This window comes from Urocampus carinirostris, chromosome 3, assembly GCF_059441175.1.
Source record: "Urocampus carinirostris isolate Australia breed hairy pipefish chromosome 3, RoL_Ucar_1.0, whole genome shotgun sequence".
NCBI classification, from domain to species: domain Eukaryota; kingdom Metazoa; phylum Chordata; class Actinopteri; order Syngnathiformes; family Syngnathidae; genus Urocampus; species Urocampus carinirostris.
In genome coordinates, this window is record NC_142351.1 from 67,802,683 (window position 1) to 67,820,583 (window position 17,901).

Genomic DNA, 17,901 nt, shown 5'->3' on the forward strand with positions numbered 1-17,901 from the left:
AATAGAATTCCCCCAAACATTGACTCGTTACATCCAAGACCGTCCAGTGAATCCAACCGTAAATATATTTGCTCCAAAAAACACCATAATGCTGGCAGATGTATAAATTTTGCATAAAACAATTTCTGTATCGTTGGACGTTCATTGCTACAAATCGTTTGTTTCTCCTTATAATTTCTGTTTACAAGGGTCTGCATTGATAAAATGAAGATCGCTTTATTTTGCTTTGAATATCTTATGCCAGTAGTAACTGATTAGAAGGATGATTGACACATTGGTTAGCCAATGATTCAAATAATACGCAGATATTCGCTCTGTATTTAAATTGGACCTTAAAATAAGTGCACGCAAAGACACTCGTGATCCATTTTCAGGCACTATTATTACGTGCAAGTGTGCACAATCATTGATTGACTTACGGAAAGAGAAGTAAAACATTTATAACTCTGAAATTTTTCTAAAAAGTAGGCCAGAGTCAAATACACAGTTGCCCTGGTTTTATAGCTGAAAACTTTTCTTCAAATTGCCACTTTTGGAACCAACTAGACCTACTCTTAGAAAATTGTGTAACATTTGTTTATTTTTTCAGATTATCAAATTTGACAAGGTACCAGGCACCATTCATCTGCAGGCATGTGATTCTCCCCAAAAAACAAAACAAATGGGCGAGAATAAAAATCTTTATTTCTGTGTGTTCCAATTCAATTACTCAATGTTAGTACAATACTGGTTTGTTCCAATACAGACTGGATGGAGTAGCGAGGAATCACTGTACTTTTATCTCCAACTAGATTGAACTTCCGGGGTGAGAGGACGCTGTGTATGTCGCCGCTTCTCACTCCAAAACTTTTCCAAAACTTTTTCGAAGCTCAGATACTTTTTTTCTTTTGCCCTTCTGTTTTGGACTGTGGGTACTTTGGTTGATGTAAACTGAACCAACGTTTCACCTAATCAATCAAACCCTCGTAACTTAGCCCACGGGCTAACGCCGGTAGCTTAAACATACCAGCTGTCACTGCACCGGCCTCTCTCCCTCGTCATGGCGTGCCAAAACCTCGCCGCCTTTGGACTATTTCTGATACTCCTGACGTTCTGCCATCACCCAGCGACAGGATTGCTCCACTATTCTGTCGCGGATCTTCTCCGGATCCGGTGGATTGCACTGGGGCCTCCGCCACCGGAGCTGCTCCACCATCCTGACATCGCTCGCCTGCCTCGACGCCGCTACATTCACCGCGGATCGCGCAGACACGTCGAGTATAGAAAACCCTGGCTCAATCACCTTGACCTGGTCCACATCTCGACGCCCTCCCATAAACTGCGGCCGTAGGGCTAACTGCCATACATTAGCCCGCCTAGCTAGGTCGGCTAACAGCACTGCCGCCGTCAAACAAGACACCTCCGCCGTTAACTTTGGACTACTGAACGTCCGCTCACTCAGGAACAAGGGCCACCTCATCCAAGACGTCCTCGCCGAACGAAAACTTGACTTCCTTATTTTAACAGAAACCTGGCAACAAACAAACGACTTCGCTGCTCTGAATGACTCCACTCCTCCCGGCTTTGTTTACATCTGCCGTCCCCGTGGCAACGGCCGTGGAGGAGGTCTCGCGGTAATTCACCGCGAGAAGTGGAAAGTCTTGCCTGTCTCCGTCACTGCATCGACTTCCTTTGAATGCCTGGTGTTTAAGCTCCCCGGACCCACGCCAACCATTATTGCCACAATTTATCGCCCCCCAATGCCACATAGTGATTTTATCAATGAATTATCCAGCTTAATTACACATTTATCCACTCTCTCGCCAAATTTAATTTTATTGGGAGATTTCAATATTCACATGGACAACCCCAACCTGCCACTCACCAGAGACTTCACATCCTGCCTGGAGAGCCTCGGGATACACAGCCTTATTGACTTCCCCACCCACATTAAAGGCCACACATTGGACTTGGTCTGCTGCTCTGGCCTCTCTACTTCCAAGCCCACTGCCGACGTTTTTCCTGAATCTGATCATGTCCTCCTCACTTTTAACACCGTACTCTGTCTCTCTACTGTCAAAACCTCCCGTCTCATTTCTTTTCGTAATACCAAAAATATCAACATTGACACCCTCTGCTCCATTATTGACCGTTCCCCACCCCCAGAAGCTCTCTCAAGCCCGGATGACCTCACCGCTCACTACAATGCCTGCCTAACAAATATTCTAAATTCTCTTGCCCCCCTGAAAACCAGGACTGCCTCATTCTCCACATCTGCCCCCTGGTTTACACCCGCTCTTCGGTCAATGAAATCAAAGAACCGCCAACTCGAGCGACTCTATAAGAAAAACGGCCTTACCATCCATAAGGACCCATACTGCTAAATACAAGGACCAAATTGCACAAACCAAATCCAGCTACTACGCCGGCCTCATCCTTTCCAACGAAGGAAATTCAAGAACTATCTTCTCTGTCATGAACAAAATCCTCCAGCCACCAAATTCTCTCCCCCTCCACCTGTACTCCACAGCAACCTGCAACTCCATAATGGAGTACTTCAATCACAAAATCCTTAAGATTCATCACCAACTCCATCAAAACCTGTCTGCTCCCTCCCCACCTGAATTTCCTTCTCCTTGTCACTTCTTCTCCAGTTTTGCTCCACCCACGACTGCTGAATTATCCAACCTCATACTCAAATCCAAGCCCACCACTTGCCAGCTCAATCCCCTCCCTTCATCCCTTGTTAAATCCTGCCTCCCTTCCCTGCTTCCTCTCATATCTGCCATTATCCACTCCTCACTCTCTTCTGGTATTGTCCCATCACTTTTCAAAACCGCTGCTGTTACCCCTACGCTGAAAAGACATGGTGCTGACCCCAACAACTTTGACAACCTCCGCCCCATCTCCAACCTTCCATTTATTTCGAAAATCCTTGAAAAAACTGTTGCTGCTCAACTCCACTCGCACCTGTCCCTCCACTCTCTCTATGAGCCCTTTCAGTCTGGTTTCCGCCCCGCCACAGCACAGAGACTGCCCCAATCCGTATTGTAAATGATCTCCTCATAGCATCTGACTCCGGTTTAGTCTCCATCCTCATCCTCCTAGACTTGAGCGCCGCCTTCGACACAATCTCTCACCCTATCCTCCTCAATAGACTCTCCTCCATTGGTCTCACCCGTACTCCCCTCAGTTGGTTCCATTCCTACCTCACTGGCCGCACTCAGTTTGTCCAGCTGAAATCTTTCACCTCAAAGCCCTCCCTAGTCACCACAGGTGTACCCCAGGGATCTGTCTTAGGTCCTCTTCTCTTCATCGTCTACCTCTTGCCTCTTGGTCATATCCTCCGCAAATTTAATATCCACTTTCACTGCTTTGCTGATGACACCCAACTCTACCTCTCCTGCAAACCAAACTCCATACTCCCACCTCCCTCCCTCACCTCTTGCCTTTCCGAACTCAAAACATGGTTCACAACAAACTTTCTTAAATTAAATGCCAATAAAACAGAATTCCTCCTTCTTGGCACCAAATCCACTTTATCCAAAGTAAACAATTTCTCTCTCAATATCGACAGCTCCTTAGTGTCCCCCTCCCCCCAGGTCAAGAGTCTGGGTGTCATCCTGGATAGCATGCTTACCTTCCACTCACATATCAACACCATCACCCGCACTGCTTATTTCCACCTCCGCAATATTACCAGACTCCGCCCTTCCCTCACCTCCCGCACCACTGCTATTCTCGTCCACAGTCTTGTCACATCCCGCCTTGACTACTGCAATGCTCTCCTCTTCGGCCTTCCTCAAAAGTCCCTCCATAAAATTCAGCTGGTTCAAAACGCCTCTGCTCGCATCATCACAAAAACATCTTCCCAGCAGCACATCACCCCCGTTCTCCAACAGCTACACTGGCTTCCTATTCAGCATCGCATCAGCTACAAGCTGATCCTATATACATATATGGCCATTCACAACCTGGCTCCTCCTTACCTGTCCGACCTTCTCCAGGTGCACATACCCACTCGCTCCCTCAGATCCTCGTCCTCCCTCCGACTGTCAGTGCCCCCTGCCCATCTGAGCACCATGGGAGCCAGAGCCTTCAGTTGCGCTGCTCCCAAGCTTTGGAACAATCTACCTCCGGACCTCCAAAACTGCACACCTCTCTCCACTTTTAAGTCCCGTCTAAAAACACACCTGTTCAGGACTGCCTACAACACATAGCTTCTCCATTTCCTATGTTTTTATGATTTTATGTCTTGTTTTTATTTATTACTTCGCTTACAACTTTTTAAATTGTATTTTTTCCATTGCCTGTACAGTGTCCTTGGGTGGCTTGAAAGGCGCTTTTAAATAAAATGCATTATTATTATTATTATTATTATTATTAGATGATCCTTAAGTCACCTTCAAGACTTCAGCTTAAGAAGCGGTGCAATAAACCAATGGGAAGATATTGATTCTTGCTATGCCAATCAGCTTTTCATGGATGAAATGCAAGGGTTCATCTTTTCCTGAGTTTCACTTTTTGTCCTTATTTTATTTTTCTCTTTTCCTTTTTCGTCCTTTCTTTTTAGCTTGGAGAGTGCTCTTCTTGGGACGAAGAGTTGCAGGATGAATTCCTGGCTCCTCAGAGTTAAATTTAATAGTGTCCTTTGTCAAGACACTGAACCCCTAATGCCCCTGATAAACAAGTCGCCCTATTGGTGTGTGTGTGTGTGTGTGTGTGTTTGCGCGCACACACACACGCACCTTGGGAAGTTTTCAGTGACTTAAGCGCTGAATGCACTCCAGACTCTTTTTTTTTTCGATTTCATTTTCTGTTTGGGCCTTTTTTTTTCTTCACCTTTTTCTTAAGAAATTTACTTTTTGTCTTATTTCTTTTTTTTCATTTTTTCTCATTTCTTTTATTTCTTGCATTTTGGTTTTGTTTTTTCCTTTTTCTTCAGTTTTACTTTTGTCTTATCTTTTTTCAACTTTTTCTATTTTTTTTTTTCATTTATTTCTCTTTACATTTTTTTTGTCCTTTTATCTTTTTTTCCATTTTTCTTTTCCTTTTTTTATTTTATACTTTTTGTTCTTTTTTTCTAATTTGTCTTTTCAAAAAGTAATAACGTGCGTTTTGGTCACTAAGTGTCCGTATTTTGTGTTCCCCCATTATAATTTTACAACTTTTTTTTGGTGGCATGGCAGAATACGGCAACATCTAGTGGGAAAATAATACACACTGTCCCTCTAACTTTCGTATCAAGGCGCGGGGGCCTCAAACTATTATCCTGGGGGGCTACAAATGGTCCCCAGGCCGCAATTTTGTGTGTGAAGCACATTGTAAAGTGCTTTGGGAAGTCTTCATTGATTTGAAATGTGCTATATAAGTGTAGACCATTTCATTCATTTCATAGTGTGAAGCATCACCACACAGCACGTGTCTGGCACAGTTCTGAGGTCATGAGATCAAACCTTAGTGTGTGGAGTTTGTATGTTCTCTCCGTGCTTGCATGGGTTTCCTCCGGGCACTCCGGTTTCCTCCCACATTCCAAAAACCTGCATTTCAGTTTAAATTGCCGGTTCAAATTGTCCCTAGGTGTGAATGAGTGAGTGAGTTGTCTACGTCTGTGTGGCCTGCGACTGGCTGGCAACCAGTTCAGAGTGTCCCCTGCCGACTGCCCGAAGATGGCTAGATGGGCTGCAGCACCCCCGCGACCCTACTTCAATTCTTTACTTGTGTTCATCGCCCAAACAGCCTGCAGTTTTCATGCAGGACAATGTTTCATGTCGCCTAGCAAAACGGGTGATTAATTTCCTTGAAGGTGAAAACACTGAATTAATTGCATAGCCTCCTCAGAGTTCTGATCTTAACACAATAGAGAACTTCTGAATAATCATTGGTGACAAAGTAATCGTCCAGAAACTCACTACAATCACCAAACTGTGGAGGAAGCTGGAAGAATGGACCAAATTCAAACCTTAACAGTGTGAGACTGGTGCTATCCTGTGGCCAAAGATGTGCAGAACTTTTTTTTAAGAATTTTTCTCTGATTTTGAAGTGCATATTAGTCACGGGCAAATTACATCCCGCAACAAAATATTAGTATAATGTTAAAAAAGTACTATTGTTATTTTTTTCCCCTTTTTCTGCAATAGCCGCGTTTTTCCAAGAGATGGCGCACTCGAAGCACATTGAACAATGTTGAGAATACACACCACTCCCAGCCGCACAAATGACCCGAGCGACGGTGAATTTCCCGCACATTGTTATTACAGCATTTCATTATAAAGGAGGGATGAATAAAAATGAAAAATGGGCAGTGCACCAAGATTGGAGAGGTGACCCAACAATCATGAAGGTAATTAGTAGCTGCGATGTTTGATTGGTTGATTGAATCCCTCAACCACTAAGGTCGTAGGGGCACCATTTCCTGTGGTGTGTCTTGGGTAAGTACAGCCTGCTGGTGCACTTCTCTCTCCAGGCCAACATATGTTTCCAATAAGTTATTATTTGATGATATGCAAGTGTACCAACAAGTTCAGGGTGTCCCCTGCCCACTGCCCGAAGATAGCTGGGATGGGCTCCAGCACCCCTAAGACCCTAGTGAGAATAAACGACAAAGAAAATGGACGGATGGAAATGCCCCCCGTCATTTTACGTCCTAAACACGAAATCCAAGTGACACGCGTACGTTAAATCTCCAGTATATTAAGCATAAATCTTTGTTTGAAACAAAAATGTGTTAAAACCCTGTTATGTAGCTGAAACTAGTTTAAAACCCTACTATGAAATCGTAAAAATGCATTAAAACCCTAATATGAAGTTGAAACCTTAGAACTCCTAAACACGCTTTAAACCCTAATATGGAGCACAAACCTTATTTTCAAACTCTAGTTGAAAACTTTAAATTCAGTTAATAACCCTAATCAAAAATCCTAAACGCCTAATATGGAGACCAGTTCTTAACGCTAGTTTAAAACCCTGAAAACGCTTTAAAACCTTTATGTGTAGCTGAAACCTCAGTTGAAACACTTAATTCCTGTTAAAACCCCATTACGGAGCCCAATCCTAATTTTAAACGCTAGTTGGAAACCCTAAACTAAAGCCGAAACCCTAATTTAATTTTAAACCCCATTATGATACCTAAACCCATTTTTCAAACTCTAGTGTGAAGCCTTAAATTCTGTTGAAATTCCTTACAGGGAACCCAAACTTTAGTTTCTGACCCCAACTGCTACCCTGCCTTAACCCCCTTACCCTAACTCCTTTTACTTTCCTGTTATAATGATGTAAACCCTACTGACATCTAAACTATGTTTTTACTGTAAAACAAATTCAAACGCTAATCACACTTGTGGAATTAAGGGCAAGGGTCTCAAGCAAAAATTGATTGAGGTATATAAACGGTTAGGATTTTTAACTGATTTGGGGTTTCAAAATCTGATTTGGGTTTGGTGTTGATTAAGAGCATTAAAAGTTTGTTTGAAAATAAAATTCATTCTTCTATAAAATATGTTTTACTTCTGAAAAGGTTAACATTTTCAACTACAGTTTAGAAGTGGTTCAGGGTTTCAAAATCATGTTTAGTCAAGTTCAAAGAAAGCCAGTCATGATTTATTTTTATTTCCAATAAGCTTTCACTGATGCATACATTTTTGGCAAGGTATATTAAATTTATATTGTGTGACAATAGAGGTACCCTGTCTTCTATGAATACTTAACCGTTTAACCGTGCCTGTAAAACAAACATAAAAAGCAAATGACAAAAGAAGAATTATTTAATGCAATGGAATAAAGATTTGCATATGATTAAGTTCTATTGTAGATTTATTTAACATAGGATTTTGTTTTCTCTTCTTGTCTACACTATGATAAAGTCAAATTTCAACAGATCTCTAAAGAAAAACAGTTAAGAATTTGTATCTGTATTTGAAGAAAAAATCCCCAAAATATATTCAGGAAAAAATGAAATAAAAAAAACCTTTAGTATAGCAACACATACCCTAACTAATTCTTAGTCATAACCCTGACCTCATTCTAGCACCATAACTAATTCTAACTCCCTAGTCTATAACACTAACCCCACAAACCCTAAATTTAATTCAAAGCCATGAACTTTACATCCCCAATTCTCACACCCTAAATCTAATACCCAACCCTAAGTCTAACCCATACCCCGAATTCTGGCGCCAAAACCCCAAATTCTAACTCCAATTCTTCCCTCCTAACCCTCTAACCCCCAATTTTAAACGCAAGCCCTAACGTCAATTCTAACCCCAACCCTTATTCTAACCTTAATTCTAACTCATAACCCTAAACCCCAATTTAAAACCATTAAACCCAATTTTAAGCCCACAATTCTAAACTCCCTAACCATTAATATAACCCCATAACCCTTATTTTAGCTTTAGAACTAATTATACTCCCTATCACTTTAACACTAATTCTAAACCTGTAACTATTGTTCTAACTCCTTAACCCTAGTTCTAACCCTCAACCCTAACTTTAACCCCTCAATCATAAACATTATCCCCTTAACTAATTCCAAATCCCCTTACCCTAATTCCACAATTCTAACCCCCATATTTTCTTAACCTTTCCATCCATTATCCGCGCCACTTATCCTCATTAGGGTCGTGGGGGTGCTTGAGACCAACCCAGCCATTTTCTGGCAGGGGACACCCCAAACTGGTTGCCAGCCAGTCGCAGATTTTTTTTTTCTTCCCTCCTAACCCTAATTCTAACGCTCTAACCCTAATTTCACCCCATAATCCTAACCCCAAAACTTCACTTCTGAAATCTTTAAGTTGCATAATAACTGTTATTATTAATAGTACTACACCATAACTGTTATTATTATTAGTAGTAGTAGTATTACAATTGTTGTTATATAATTGGTGTGTTTAATATGGAACATGAAGGGGTAGGGAATATAAGCATTTGCTTCTGACTACCCCTTTTCGAACATATTATGTAATATTTTTTTTTTGTTGAGTTATTTTTGTTTTGTTTTTATTTTATGTTCGAATAAAGTTTTCATTCATTCAAAAAATCATGAGTTCTGGTTCTTAAAAAGACTCTTGACACCTTTTGGGTTTAAATCCTTGCAGTCTAAATGATCGTAGTGTCTATCATCATTGTATTCTTTACTGCAGGACCAGCTTTTCTTCAGCGGAGTCAGTTCAGGTGCAACCACGTCCCCGTCCTGATAATTACAGAAAACGGCGTCACAAAAAAATCACCACCTCTCTCCATATTCGTAATCTTACCTGAGGTTTGCTGAAGTCGTTTTGAAAGCACCACTGCAGAAAATGCTTCTTGGCGGCAGCCACGCTCTCCGCATCCATTTTCTTATAGTAAACTCGGATCAGTTGCTCTGCAAAGTGCTCTGGCAGAAGTTTGGACACCTGATAGAGAAGAGAAAATTGTATCAAGTGAAAAACTCAAATGAAACTCTTAAGTGTTGTAAATATATTGTTGAAAAAGGATTAGAGGATTCAAACCCGAATACATTCAAAAGCCAATAACGAAGCCAAAGCCCTGATTTGAGCTGTAAAAGTACTTCCCATCATATATCTTAAACCCAAAAAACCTTTATGAACCCCAAACCCTTGTTTGAAACCCTTAAAACAGTTTAAAACCCGATTATAAAGCCCAAACCCTAGTTTGAAACCCCAGTTCAAAACCCGATTATAAAGCCCATACCCTAGTTTGAAACCCTCAAACAGGTTCAAAACCCCATCATGAAGCCAAAACCCTTGTTTGAATCCCCAGTTCAAAACCTTAAGAGCAACTTAAATCCCTTATCAGAACCTAAAAGGCTAGTTTGAAACCCTGCAATTGAACCAAACCTAAAACACATCAAACCCTCATTTTTAGCCTAAACCCTTGTTTGGACCGTAGTTTGAAACCTGACAAAGGCTTTAAAACACCATCATGAAGAAGAAACTTTAGTTGGAAACCTTAGCTCAAAACCCAAAGAATGCTTTAAAACCCTTATAAGGGCATAACCCAAGTTTGAAAGCTTAGTTTGCGGCATTAAAATTCCTCATTTGAAGCCGTATAATTACTTTTAAACCCTGAAAACTGCATCACAAGGCCAACACCATTGTTTGAAATCCTAGTTCAAACACTTAAAACACATAAAAAAACAATTATGAAACTGAAACCCTTACAACATTTAAAAAAAAAAACACCACCATGAAGCCCAAAGCGTAGTTTGAATCCCTAGAAATGCTTTAAAACCAGACTATGAAACCAAAACTCTAGTTAGAAACCCCTTTTCAAAAACCCTAAAAATGCTTTAAAGCCCCAATTATGAAGCTGTAACCCTAGTATGAAACAATTGGTGACCGGAAGTACAGTAAGTCTCGTAAATGCTCAGACCCACTCATGTAACTTAAACGAATACTTTACCATTAAAGTTTTTTTTAGTTTAGTTTTCTATTAATTTGGCATTTATATAATTTATTAAAAATGATCTGACCTGATGTTTGTAGATGGGAAAGGCTTTGTCGGGGTCACTCTTGCAATAGAAACGCATATTGTCGATGGGGTTCTCCTGCTGCATCCCGTAGTCTATATGGATAACCTAAATGGAAAAGTAAAGACATGATCAGATGCTTTATTTTATTTTTTATCATTGAACACGTATCCGGATGCTACATATAAGGTCCATAGTGTTCTATTTTATCATTGAATACTTGCAATGAAGAAGCGCCCTGCATTCTCTGATGGTGCTTGCACAGCCGATGTAGTTTTATTTTGTTCCTTGAGTGCTTTTCATTCTTGGACCGTGTTTGTTATGCTGAGGTTGACCCTTTTTTTGGCTTTGCACACTTGCATTGAAGAAATGTTTTGCATTCCCAGACAGTACATGTAACACCAATGTTGTTCGATCTTGATCATTGAACGCATGCAAAAAAGAAGAGCTTTGAATTTGCAAGTACTTGTAACGACAAGGTGTTCTATTCTGTAATTGAATCCTTGCAATGAACAAGTGCTTTGCGTTCCCGGATTGTACTAGTTATAGCAGGGTGGTTCGATATTGATCGATGAACGCTTGCAATGATACTTCAGTAATTCTTTGCGTTCCTGGACGGTAGTTATAACGCAAATGTTCTATTTTGATCATTGAACGGAAACATTGAAGAAGTGAATTGCATTCCCTGATAATGCTTGTAATGCCAAGGTTGCTTATTTTGTGTTCACAGTTTGCATTATTGGTTTGGTACGCTCATGATTGTGCAAAAAGACAAACCATGTGGGTGTTCTTTGATATCCATACTCCTGGACGTTGATCTACTTGATGACGCTAGAGTAGGGGTCAGCAGCCTTTTTGTTGTGGGGTGCCACATTTATATTTCCTTGAAAATCACTGTGCCACACCACGATTAATGACTCGCACGATTTTTTTATCCAACCGATCTGTAATTTTACACCAGTCCAAATATACAACATGGATATACATTGGAATCGTGAAACTCACCAATTTATCTTCCACTATTCCTGTTGATCAATAAACTAAAAAATGAATGTGAGCAACAATTGGAAACATAAAGACATCAATGACTTCCAACTTTTTACCACAAGAATCAACCATTCTTCATCAACAACGGTACAATCAAAAAACAAGTGATATGGACGGTGAGAATACCATTCATTAATGAAATCTTATTGCAGAAAATATCAAAACTTGAAATAACAGCAGCAAGGCAGGAAGTTACTTAAAAATAAGCGCAACAGAAATAACAGCTGAACAGCAGCAAATAAGGCTGCATCTGAAATGACAACTGATTTGGTCCCAGATATAAATGGTTTTCCGTGCATATTGAAGCAAGTTATCAGTGGCAAAGGTTTTCAGGGTCTTTGTTTGCCATACTTGGACACAGCGTGTTTTAATGTCTCCTCCTTGTCAGATTTGAAATCATGTTCATGTTTTGTCTCGTAATGATGTTAAACACTTGATGCGCAAGGTACAATGCTCGAGGCGAAATGCACAAACAGCACAGTCATTTTTTTTTTGCACAAATCCCTAGTCATCTGTCCATGCGGGCTGGAAAGATAGAGGAACTGTGTTTTGTTGGCTGGGTTAAAACACAGATCTCTCCTCCTCTGTGAGGCGCTGCGCAGACACACACACACACGGAGCAGAGGAGGAGGGGCGCTACAGTAAAGCCTCTAAACAACACGGCGCGCAACTGAAAGCATCTACATTTCAGGTAAAAATGCGCATTTATCTTAAATACGTAATCATTAGTTTGCCGTGAGCTCGTGTGCCACTAGTTAACCCCTCACATGCCACTGCTGGCACGCGGCGTTTCATAGGTTGCTGATCCCTGTGCTAGAGGATTCTTCATAAAAACAGAGAAATCAGGCTTTAGAACAAGTTGGTGTAAATCTTGAGGGTTTGCACGTTCCTCCCCTTGCAATCTCAAAATAAATCCGAAATAAATGATTTTATTTTCTCCTTCTTATGAGTTTCTGGTAGACTCCAAACCTGAAGAAGCGAGTAGACGCCAGCGACTGGCAAAAAAATGAAGAGTGTAGGAACTCACGCTGACGAGAAAGTCTTTAGCCAATGGAGTAATGTCCAGTACACTCGTTTGAGGGATGGACTGGGCCAACTCCACCTCCCAAGCATAAAGAAGTTCCTTAAGGAGTATCACACACACCGTGTCTATGTCAATTAACAAGTCTTATTTCAAGTAAAATCGAACAAACAGATACCTGAGTAACCACTTTGGCTTGTTTAGGTCGGGTTTGACCCAAAAACCTGTAGAGGCGCCGCTGAAGAATGTTCTGTAAAATATGCTGGGCTTCAGCCAGCTCCGGCTTTGATGAGTGGAGTATTTGCTCGAACATGCTATCTACAAGAAAATAACATGAAAATGAATACCCCTCACCGTCGAACCCTTACCCCTAGCCCTACAAACCTAAACTGTACCCTATCAACCCTTAGCTCTAACCCTCTGATCCTAACACTTACCTCTAACCTTTACCCTTAACCCTTAACCATCTAATCCATGTTCCTACTCACCCTTACCCCTTTATCTTAGCCATCTACCCATAACTCCTGTTCTCTATTCACTCCCCTCTAATGCCAATCTTTACATTGTACCTTTACCACACAAGCCCATACACCTACATCCCTTACAACTCTAACACTAATCTTTAACCCTAAGCCTGCTTACCCTTACCTCCCTAACTCCCATCTTTATCCCCCTTAACCTTAAACAATTTAACTATCTAACTCTCGAACTCTAAACATCAAACTCTAACCCTTACCTGTTTAACATTTAACCCAGCCAACGCTAATCTTTACCCCTAGCCCTTAGCCTGAACCATCTAACTTCCAACCCTAAACCTCAAACGCTTACCCTTCTCACCCTCAGACTCCTAAATCTCCGCTAAGCCCTACTCTCAACCTAACCATACCTCTCCATACATGCCCCTCTAATGCTAATTTAACCCTTACACTCTAACCCCTCACCTCTAACCCCTGTTCTTTACCATTAACCCCTACCCCTGAAAACTTAAAATATTGAACAAAACCCCATCCAGCCCACATGTGGCAAACATGCAGCCCGTGGGCTGGATCAAGAGTTTGAACCTGGCCCGCAAGACAAAACTGAGAAAAGCACAAGAGAAAAATAAGCTAGTCTTAAATGTGTCCACCTGATGTCATCAATGCTCTGTGCCACTCCGAAAGCAACGAGTGCTGTACTTCTTCCTCTCTTTCTCTCACTTTTTTCTCTTTCTTTGTTTCCCTCTCTTTCTCTTTGTTTTTTCTGTTTCACTTTTTCTTTTTTATTCTTTTATTTATTCATCTCTTTCTCTCTGTTCTTTTCACTCCTTTTCTCTCTCTCTTGTCTCTTTTTATTTCTTATTCTATTAATTAATTTATTTTTTTCTATCACTTTTTCTCTCCGTCCTCTGTTTTTCCGTTTCATTCTTTCCCTCTCTTTTTCCCCTCTCCTCCTTTGTTTATCTCTTTCTCTCTCCCTTTTTTTCTCCTTAGTCTACTAATCCATGCCCTATAAAGACGTTTTTTTTCTATTATGTGTGCCCTGGGATAAAATGAGTTTGACATCTCTGATGTAGCCCTAAACATCTAACATTTACCCCTCTAACCCTTACACCTCTACATATTAGCCCTTTACCCCTAATCCTTGCACTCAACCTTAATCCTAACCCCTCTAGCCTTAATCTCTACCCATATCCTTACACCAACCTTTGCCCCTCTAACCATTGGCCACTTGCCCCCCAACCCAAAATTTTACTCCTCACCCATGTAACCGATAGCTTTCTAACCCTTACCCCTCTAACTGTAACCCCAGGGTGAACATCCTTCCAATAATGCAGTGTTTAACTTGGGACATGTAGCTTGACAAACAAATGTATGCAACAAGGTCAAACATTGAGCATGAAATCAAACCAGTCAGCTTGGAGTAAGCTTCCATGTCGTCTATGGCAGTGGACAGCGTGTACATTTTACCCCCCGAGCCTCGCACTGCAATGTGTTTGTCAGCCTTCAAAAAGGCCTCCGTGATCCTGCATGGGTAACAGTCCACTCGTTAGCCAAGAAAATCTAATTTGGAAATACAGTTGTACCGCTTTATAAGAGCACTTCTAAACACGCAAATTTCGATGTAATAGTTTTATTGGAAGATAAATATCGCTCTGCATACGATGGAAAATCCAGTTCACGAGCATTCCAATAGGCAGGGTTCGTGCACTTCTTCGTGGCTAAAATCAAGCACTTTTCAAGCATTTTCAAGGCCAATTTTTCCATTTTTCGAGGACCTTGAAAAGAACGTTTTTTGTTAACTTGATGACTAGAATTAAGTCGCTATCCTGCTGTTGTTTTTATCCATGATCTACCACCTCTGTGTTATTGGGCTGCTATAAACTGACATGAATTCTGCCCTTCTGCCTCAACAACTGGCTACGTCACACTTCTTTACAAACACGGAATGGGTGTTGATGTATAAAGAGCAGAGAAATGATCCAAGTTTGGACTCATTGTAATGATGTTGGTTGCGCCGAAGCAGAAAGCATTTAATCTTAGAGACTCCTGATCTTTTGGTTTTTGTTTTACTTTGAATTATATATTTTGTGTGTATTTCAGAATATCTGTGTCTTAATTTGTTAAAATATAATTTTAAATACATAATTTTTATGCATTTATCATTTACTTATAGCACTAAGAGTTGATATTTGTGATTTATTTTTTATTGTTTTGCATTTTCAGGGATTTTGTGTTGCTGTTCGACTTTAAGCCTGTTCAGTGTGTAAAAAGCTAAAATTGTTTTGTGTTTTGTACTTTTTTTGTAGATCTGAGATTGGAATTTATATTTCACGTATATTGCAGGGATCCCTTGCAAAACATTAAATTACTAAATAGTTCTGTGCATAATGTTATATTGTATATACATACATACACATATACCATTAAAAGAAATCTAAAAGCTTTTCTCGGTGAGCCGAGCAAAAAGAGCCGGTTTACTGAATAAAGCTGTCCTTTTGGATGCGACCAGCGGGGGGGGGGGGGGGGGGGGGGGGTGTTGACGCTTCGCATAACAACGCCATAATGACAAGCACAAGAGCAGGCGTGGTCAACCATTTCAAGAACTACACCCAAAATTCAAGCATTTTTCTGACCTTGAAAGAACAAAATTAAAATTCAAAAATTCTCAAGGATTTCAAGCACATTCAGGAACCCCATAATTGAACCTCCATAATTGATTACTAATCCTTGCACTAATACACATTTCAAAGTGTCTCGTTTAGGTGTAACATCTCATCTCATCTCATTAGCTACACCGGTTATCCTCAGTAGGGTCGCGGGGGTGCTGGAGCCCATCCCAGCAATCATCGGGCAGTGGGCAGGGGACACCCTGAACTGGTTGCCAGCCAATCGCAGGGCACATGGGGACAGACAACTCATTCGCTCATTCACACCTAGGGACAATTTGGACCGGCCAATTCACCTGAAATGCATGTTTTTGGAATGTGGGAGGAAACCGGAGTGCCCGGAGGAAACCCACGCAAGCACGGGGAGAACATACAAACTCCGCACAGGAAGTCTGGAGCTGGATTTGAACCCACGCAGGAGGTTCCCAAGACATGAACTGTGCTGCACATGCGCTAACCAATGCGCCCACTTAGGTGTAACATCCATCTGTCATTTTGGACAAGACCCATGACGCTTTATAGGACAATGCTATACAAAGTAATGCCAGCTGCCTTTACTCACGAGGAAAGAAATGCAATGGCAATGCAAAGCCACCAGCAAACAGCAGTGTAGCGTGATTTTTAAGCAGACTTGTTGGCATGGCATGATCTTCAAGCACAGGTATGTTATCGTAAAGCACAACCTATTAGTGATGGTAGTTTATTTTTTTTTAGAGAATTGAAAGGGAAAGTATTGTTTGAATAACGTTTGCATGTGCCTTTGTATGATTTTATTCTCAATAGTACCTTAACGCCAAAGCTTGTATCCAGGTGCTGTTTGTATTCTTGCAACAAATGTATTCGCTTGGGGCTCGCTAACTATTAATCAAGATGGCCTTCACTTCAGTCTCAAGAGCTTTTCCCTCTTTTCTTTTCTTTCTGAATTTTTTTCCTTTGACTTTACAGAGTCGCATTATACCTTTTGTGTGCAAAGTTTCACTTTCCTTACTGCTCATTTATTATGCTCGTGCGCGATGTAGCGACCGCATTACTCACTTCAATTGAAATATGTGATTTCTGTCTAAACCAATGAGATTCGTTTCATGTGATCTCGTTTAATCAGATGTGTTGTTTTATGCCTGTGTTTTCAATAAATGAGTTGAGTCATTGGGGGTGTGTGATTCCTTCCTGAGCTGATCTTGGAAGCAGACCTAGGGGAAAGGTCAGTGGGATGCACCTTCAATGGAATGGCAATCAAAAACTCAGAGTTCTGTCAGACTCAGTGTTCTTTTCTTTATCCTAATACAATCAATCTCAAGTTTTAACCTTGATAGAACACTTTAAGCTCAACTCCAAAACAGCCCTTTACATTTTTTTGTTGCTTTAAGAGATATACTGACAATAATAATGTCATATTAAGTATGAATTGAATGAATAAAAAAGTGAATTAGACTACTATTCACTAACTTTTCCACTCTACAGCAAACTTGTATACTAAGCAACTTAAAGTCAAGCAACACAGAATCCCTGAAAAATAAACTATACAAAAAAATAAGAGATAAAAATGTGAACTATTCAGTACTATTGAAAAAAAAAACTTTTAAATACAAGAACTTTTGCCATACTTAGAATTCAATTTCTAACCAATGTTTATTGAAACAACATCTGAAAAAAACACAAAAATAAAAATAAAATGTGAAAAGCTAAAATATTATTGGTCTCTACTAAATATTGGCATTTGGGAACACAAAGTGCTGAGCTTTGAGGGACTGACTCAGATTCTGCTATCAGTGATCGACATAGCATAACGTCTTGGAGCCATTAATGTAGGTAAAATGAGTCCAAATAAGGATAATGTTCCTGCTTTGACTAAGTGAAATATCTCTTTAACCGTTCCTGAGCTCAATGTGCTGCTGCGGCAGAACCCTCCCCCGAACTCCTCTGCTAAATTATTTTTTATACAGGTTTAAGACCTATTGACCAGAGATTTTATACGTTATTGGAAACACTGACTTTATTATCTTAATACTGTATTTTTCTGTTTTATTACCATTTAAATTTGATGTAATTGATCAGGAAGATGTGTTTTATAACAATCGGATGTTTTTGCCTCAAGTAATATCACATCAAAAGGCAACAAATTGTTCTGAGGTATTCAGTTATGTAGGGAGTACATCCTGGTAACAATGAAAATGAAATTGGAATTATAAACAAATTCAAAGAAGGCACACAAATGGCTTCTATTGCTAGAGAAAATGGTCA

The 17,901-nt window shown here is 40.5% G+C and overlaps 1 protein-coding gene across 2 annotated transcripts in view; it reads right to left on the minus strand.

Annotated features, from left to right (window-relative positions):
- Positions 1–7,566: 7,566 nt before the first annotated feature.
- samhd1a (SAM domain and HD domain 1a) overlaps positions 7,567–17,901 on the minus strand; it is a 38,891-nt gene continuing 28,556 nt past the window's right edge. For both annotated transcript variants that reach the window (XM_088333063.1, XM_088333062.1), the window contains exons 11-16: positions 14,402–14,517; positions 12,694–12,833; positions 12,522–12,617; positions 10,451–10,555; positions 9,234–9,371; positions 7,567–9,169 (exon numbers count right to left, since the gene is read on the minus strand). In XM_088333063.1, coding sequence (XP_088189189.1) covers positions 9,017–9,169; positions 9,234–9,371; positions 10,451–10,555; positions 12,522–12,617; positions 12,694–12,833; positions 14,402–14,517 — 748 coding nt within the window. In that variant the 3' untranslated portion in view covers positions 7,567–9,016. The remainder of the gene's footprint in view (positions 9,170–9,233; positions 9,372–10,450; positions 10,556–12,521; positions 12,618–12,693; positions 12,834–14,401; positions 14,518–17,901) is intronic.